Raw genomic sequence first — 6414 nt, 5'->3', positions numbered from 1 at the left:
CATGCTTGGGCTTCCCCACAGACGTCAGTGGCCCGTTATCGCTGGTGGTGACGTAGTCACGCATCCACTACTTAAATCAAGCCTCCAACCCCCATGCAGCAGGCTCATTTTTTACGAGGTTACTGACTGACGACCAGCCTCTCTCCAAGGGTCTTCTTTCTCTGTTCTATCTATATATCTATCCATCTATCCCAGGCTGCTCTGCGCGTCAATCGTCGTGTCTGCTCCACTCCACGCCATCCGAAACGAGCCTCCACTCCGTGGGGACAGCTGCGCGCTGATTGGCTGAGTCGTGACAGACAGTTGTTGGCGCGTGCCAACCCGGGCCCGCGTGGACATAATATATTGAGTGCGACGCCTCGCGTCCCGCAACACTTCCTCAAGCTCTCCTCAGCGCGGAATAAAACGCACAATAGAAAACGAAAGGCAAGTGCATGACTTTATCCTTTTAAATTACTTTGTTGACCTATTAGTGGCCTTATATTTGGCAATCAATTATTTGCTATACTTTATAATAGGTCTATAATACAATCTGTGGCTGGGCATCTTTTAATGTTTTATTAACCATTTGGAACTGTTTTCCTTTTGGATTCAGTAGTTTATAACACTTTTAAAAACGCATTGTAAAACTATTCTCTCACTCTTCGTCAATTCAATACCTCGTTTTATAAAGCCATTTTAAGAGAGCGAGAGAGCGAGAGAGAGAGATCATCCCCCAGCCAAAAATAATGATAAAACGTAGTCTATATTTATTTAGAGTAGACTTTAGGCATATTTCATTGTTGATACGTTTTTGTAATATTTCATGTAGCCTAAGTTGTGCCATTTTCTTTTTGTTTCGTTACTTTCAGTCGATGGCTGCTGCGCACACGAGCTGTTTGTGGATGTTGGCGCTGGGCGCATGTGTTGCGCTGGCCGTGGGAGCGGACTGTGGGAAAGAGTGCGCCCTGTGCGTCTACCGTCTGCTGGGAGAACAGGCAACACTCACCCCCCTGGTAAGTATGTGTGCCCAGCCTGCTGTTCTGTTGTGTAAACTGTATGACCGTATGTCCGACAGTCCGCATCCAACCGATTTTGAATATATAACTCAATCAGTATCCTCCTATAGTTGGCACAAGTCTCTCTTTTCCCATACAGGAAAAAAAGAAGCTTACTGTAAGTTATTCAATGTGGATGTTTCCAGACGATTCTTTGTTTTAAGCAGGTTGCATCAATGTGACTTTAATTGGAGCCCTTGTAAATTGGAGTGATTGGAGTCTGCTGTCTGCTCTCTGAGCTCTGTCCCAACATGCCTTTCTCTTGAGTACATTTTCGGACAGTGTTTCTCTCTGTTCACGTCAATGCCATTCATTTCACTGGGGTTTCTTTTTATTAAAGGAACTTTTCAGGGACTGCGACGTTCATTTACAACTTCTTCCCCGAAACCCAATTTGCGCATCGCCATGCATGCTCTCCAAATTGCGCACGAGTTTACGCTCTACAAAATGCACCTTCAGCAGAAACTATATGCGCATGTAGCCTAGTTATTTGCTTTGGTGATGTTCGCATTTTGAGCTATAGACTTCCTTATGATTTCCTTATGTTCCTTATACTACAGTTTGCATGTGCGATCTTTTTCCACAGTTGTTTTAAATAACTTAAACAACAATATTGTCCTCAGCGCGTTCGATTCAAGTGTTAATTGGGTCCCTTCATGTTCTCTCCCGCTCATGTCATTTGTATACAGCCTATATAATTATAGGCTATACTCGTTCGTTAATTAGTAGCCTAACATCGCCGCCTCCTCATGGAATTATATATTAGCCTGCTTATAGTGTGCGTAATGGCTCTTACGTGACTTCAGTTCAAAGGGAAAACAGAAATACGAATTCAGAAGGCTTTAGCGTCTCGTAGCCTAATATAAAATAATAGGCCATAATGGAAGTTGTCCTTTTATTTTACTTTGCAAACGTTTTGCGAATCGCATTTAATTGGTTAATTAGTGACACATGCCTCCTCAAATTCTAGATGGAATTATGCATATTAGCTTACTACTGTGTGCCGCGTGCTATAATTGCTGTAGCCTGTAGACTTCAAAGGGAAAACAGAAAACAGGATGGAATTCTCTCTCTCTCTATACCCTCTCCCATCATTCGTCATCATGCGCAAACATCCACTACCCATATTTCTCACTCAAACACTCACGCATGCACTGCACAAAGTGCACAGCAGGGCATATACACGCACGCGCGTGCACTGCACAAAGTGCACACACACACACACACACACACACACACACACACACACACACACACACACACACACACACACACACACACACACACACACACACACACACACACACAGGTCCAGTTGGGGTTTAGGTTACTTGATTTTAATCCTCTATGTCCTTCATGTACTTCCTTCCGTGACCAGCAGAGAGCATGCTGTAAATGTAATCTCTGGGCCCCCAAGCCACCAATATATCCTCAACACAATTTCCCTGCCCATTAATTCTACAATCACATGCCTGGAGCACTGAAAGTTCAGCAAGAATTCCTCCGCTATCCTATTTAGTTTAATGTGAATATCTGGGCAATACTAAACCCCAAGGGGCAAATTGATTTAGTCGAGTTAAGAGCGTGAGTGCCAGTGGGGATGAGCATGGTGCGGTTTCCGATCAGATGGCTTTTATATGGGACAGTGGTTACAGTGGGTAAAACGAGGTAGAACAGATGGTTTTGTGGGAGAGTTTGTAATTTTCTTATAGGGGAATTAACAAGGGTTGTTTGTTAGTGACTAAAGGGGACTTTTGTTTTTCCAAAACATCTGTTGCATGTACATTGTAATCTCCCCTCTACTTTCATGATATTGTGCTGCCTTGCCTTTCTTTCTCTCTCTGTCTCTCTGTCTCTCTGTCTCTCTCTCTCTCTCTCTCTCTTTCTTTCTTTCATAGAATTGCTGCTATTATCTCTGTGTACTGTTCACCAAATGTTCCATACTGTTTCCTTGGCTGTCATATTTGGTACAATCTTTCGGTGTTACGCAGTGGTCTTAACTCCCATTCTTGTATTCTCATTAACCCTTTTGTCCTTGCCATGATGCATAAAATAATAAACTAATGTTATGCGGATAAACAAGGTATAAACAAGAATAACAACAATAGCATTACATGATTTTAAAGAACTAGTGCGCATGTAGGGAGCATTCAGAAACATGGCCATTCAGAGTGAATGTGAAGTCGATCGGAAACACTCATCCGATCGACTTCACATTCGACCCTGCACTTTCTTGGGTCTTCATCAATACACCTGCCAAGTGTGAAGTCGGTCAGATGAGCACTTTGTGAGACAACACGCGTCACTGTACGGCACTGTACTCACTGAACCACTGATCTAATCAATGTCACACTCAACACTGCACTCCCACATGGGTCCTCGTGATGGCTCTTCAGACATGCTAAATTACACATACATAGATTCCTGGATTGTACAAATCAATCTTTATTAGCGGAATCAGCTCCATATACAAGGTACAAGGAATAGACATTAAAAAAGAATAAAAATATATGTAAAATAAATAGCACAAAACTTAACACACAGGCAAAACACACAGGAATGTTATCTAAGTCTGGATGTGTAGCGTACAGCTCGTAGTGGGGCTTGAGAGCGCCACAATGATGCTGCTTTCAGATACATCCATGCAGCGTTGCATGAACTTGAACATTAAATTGCTTAGAACTTCTAAGTCCTCACTCCAGCAGTGACAAACATCTGACTAGCACAGCTGACTTTACTCCGAGATGAGGTTCCATGTAGATGTACCTGCATGCATCGGTAGAAGGGGGTTGAGCCCGTCCAAAAATCATTTTCACAGTATCGTAAAGTAAAGGTATTTCTGACAAGCTAAAGAAGATAAACTTAGGACAGGCAAGTAAAAACTTTAGACCACGGTGAAACGTAGCTTATGAATTTAGCCAGTAACATGTTTTTGTCGGATGTTGCAGCCAGAGAGGCAGCATTAGCGAATGAACTGAAGTCATTTGGAAAATCTAATTCAACATTCGAGCAGGGGATAGTGTACAGGTGAATTAAGTAAATGAAGTGTGAATGCAGTATTTATTTATCTCGTACTTTCTCCCTATCTACCCGTCTTCTCCGTTCTCATCCTATCCTACTATAAATGTATGAAATATCACATGTGTGTGCATGTGTACGTTTGTCTGTAGTTCACGTATCGCGAGAACTGTCCGATCGGCTTGCCTGTATAGGTATATACCGTATATGGAGATCTGATGACATCATGAATCTCCATTTATGGGCATAAAAGGAACACAGACAGACAGACAAAAATATCTCCATATATGGACATAAAGGGGACACAGCCAAACAGTTGAGGTGATGATTGGCAGATCCCGCCGGCCCGTAGCTGCCGCTGATTGGTTCGAACCGCGGCCGAGATGGTTCATCGCTACTGCGGGAGCGAATCCAGATGGAGGCTGTGTTGTGAACTTGTGAATCAATACCACCCCCATCTGGCGGAGTCAGGATACCTGGATCCTGGATGCCCCATGAGTACAACTTTAATCATTCTAGACTCTAGAGTGAGCTGTGTTATGGAATAATGGGAATACCTTAGAGACCACAAGCTTTGAGTTTTGAATATAAACTGCCCACCATTCTCACAATGAGTGATTTGGATTAATCCTCTGATTAATCCTCTGATTGATGTTTTCTCAGACATGCTCACTGGAGTGCGAGGGCGGGTTGGACAGCCGGATGCTCCGCCTCTGCCGGGACACGCTGTTGGAAGATGAAAACGAAAACATCCTTGACGACGACCCAGGTCAACAGCAGGAACAGGAAGCAGTAGGCGGTGTGACCAGCGAAGACGAGGATGCCACGTCACCGCAGCACCAACTGGTTAAGAAGTATGGCGGCTTCATGAAACGTTATGGGGGATTCATGTCTCGACGCTCTCCCTCCACCTCCTCCCAACAAGGGGCGCTGGAGAGCCCCGGTATTCAGGAGGATGAGGAGAGAGTGCGAATGGAGATCCTGAAGGTTCTTAACTCCGATCACGGTGCAGGAGAAGCAGCTAAGCGCTACGGCGGCTTCATGCGGCGGGCGGGAGGAGTAGGAGGGGAAGGGGAGGTGCAAGGAGACCTCCTGGAGGCGGTGCTGGGTCGTGGGTTGAAGAAGCGCTACGGGGGCTTCATGAGACGCATAGGCCGACCGGAGTGGCTGGTGGAAGACGCAAAGAACGGCGGCGCTGTGAAGCGTGCCTGGGAAGATGGCAGTGAGATACAGAAGCGATACGGGGGGTTCATGGACTAGGCCTAGTATGATTATGAGCTCCCCCACCCTCTTCAAATCACCGCCCCCACAACGGCCTCTATACCCTACAACTAATCAGAATCCCAGTAGTCTGGACATTATTATTTGAAACGCCGTCCCCACATGAATTCCGTCTATTGGCTTCGTTTAAATCGTGCTGCTGCTGGCTGCCTTCATTGGTTCATCTTGATCCTTCAACTTGTGTAAAAGATGAAAAGTACGTAATTCATATCTTGAGAAATAATGTTTATTTTTTTTGGGCTGAAACTTTTGAGTCTGTTATTTGATTTCATCATGATATTATTATTATTTATTAAAATAATCTGTTGATTGAGACGTCTCGAAAATGCGTGTGATTTCACTGGAGAAACAAAAAAATTATCCATTTTGTCTGAAACTTCCTCATACATAATAACTGCAGTGAGAGTGAACAGGTAGGTGGTTCGTTCAAAGGCATTTTAACCACTGAACCAGAACAATAAATAAAAATTAATATAAACAAATAGCCGGTCTACAAGCTTACAACACATTGTGATGCATCACATTGCGACCATGTAGCTTGTAAATCTGCTATTTTCATGAAAACGATTTGAAATATACTATATATTTAAAATACTTTTAGTACTTTAAAAGTACTAAAAGTGTAGATCTGCAATTTTCATTGGAAATAGTGGTTAATTCATACTTGTCCCCTCTAAAAGTATAATATTTGTCTTTGAAATGTAGTGGAGTACTTATGGAGAGAAGGCTTCCGCACACCCGGTTAGCAATTTGGAGCAGGTGCGATGGTGATGAGGCATACGACGTAGAAGAATGGAGGGACACCCGCACACCGCCACTTGCTAGGTTCACGAGCATTTATTTATAGAGCAGAGCAACGTTTCGGTCTTGCGACCTTCCTCAGGCTTGATTCAGAATGGGCTGACATTGTCACTAAATACATTTGAGAAGTCTAAATAACCAATCAAAGTGCATGTAACGCAAGGTCGAAACGTTAGTCGTTTGTATACTAAATGCACCTAAATAAAAGGCTCTAAATGTCCGTGCTGCTCCAGTCTCTTCTCCTTATGCAACTCATGATGTCCTTGCACCTGTGAAG

The 6414-nt window shown here is 43.7% G+C and overlaps 1 protein-coding gene across 1 annotated transcript; it reads left to right on the top strand.

Annotated features, from left to right (window-relative positions):
- The first annotated feature begins 359 nt into the window (after positions 1–359).
- Positions 360–5651, top strand: LOC310870088 (proenkephalin-A-like). Its single transcript, XM_083781123.1, has 3 exons — positions 360–426; positions 852–995; positions 4719–5651. Exons 2-3 carry the CDS (start codon positions 855–857, stop codon positions 5313–5315), a joined length of 738 nt encoding a protein of 245 aa, XP_083637249.1. The 5' UTR covers positions 360–426; positions 852–854; the 3' UTR covers positions 5316–5651.
- Positions 5652–6414: the final 763 nt, after the last annotated feature.

Source organism: Protomyctophum parallelum, assembly GCF_964188405.1.
Source record: "Protomyctophum parallelum genome assembly, chromosome: 14".
Classification (NCBI taxonomy): Eukaryota; Metazoa; Chordata; class Actinopteri; order Myctophiformes; family Myctophidae; genus Protomyctophum; species Protomyctophum parallelum.
The sequence above is the reverse complement of the archived record's forward strand: the minus strand, read 5'-3'. Positions and strand labels throughout refer to the sequence as shown.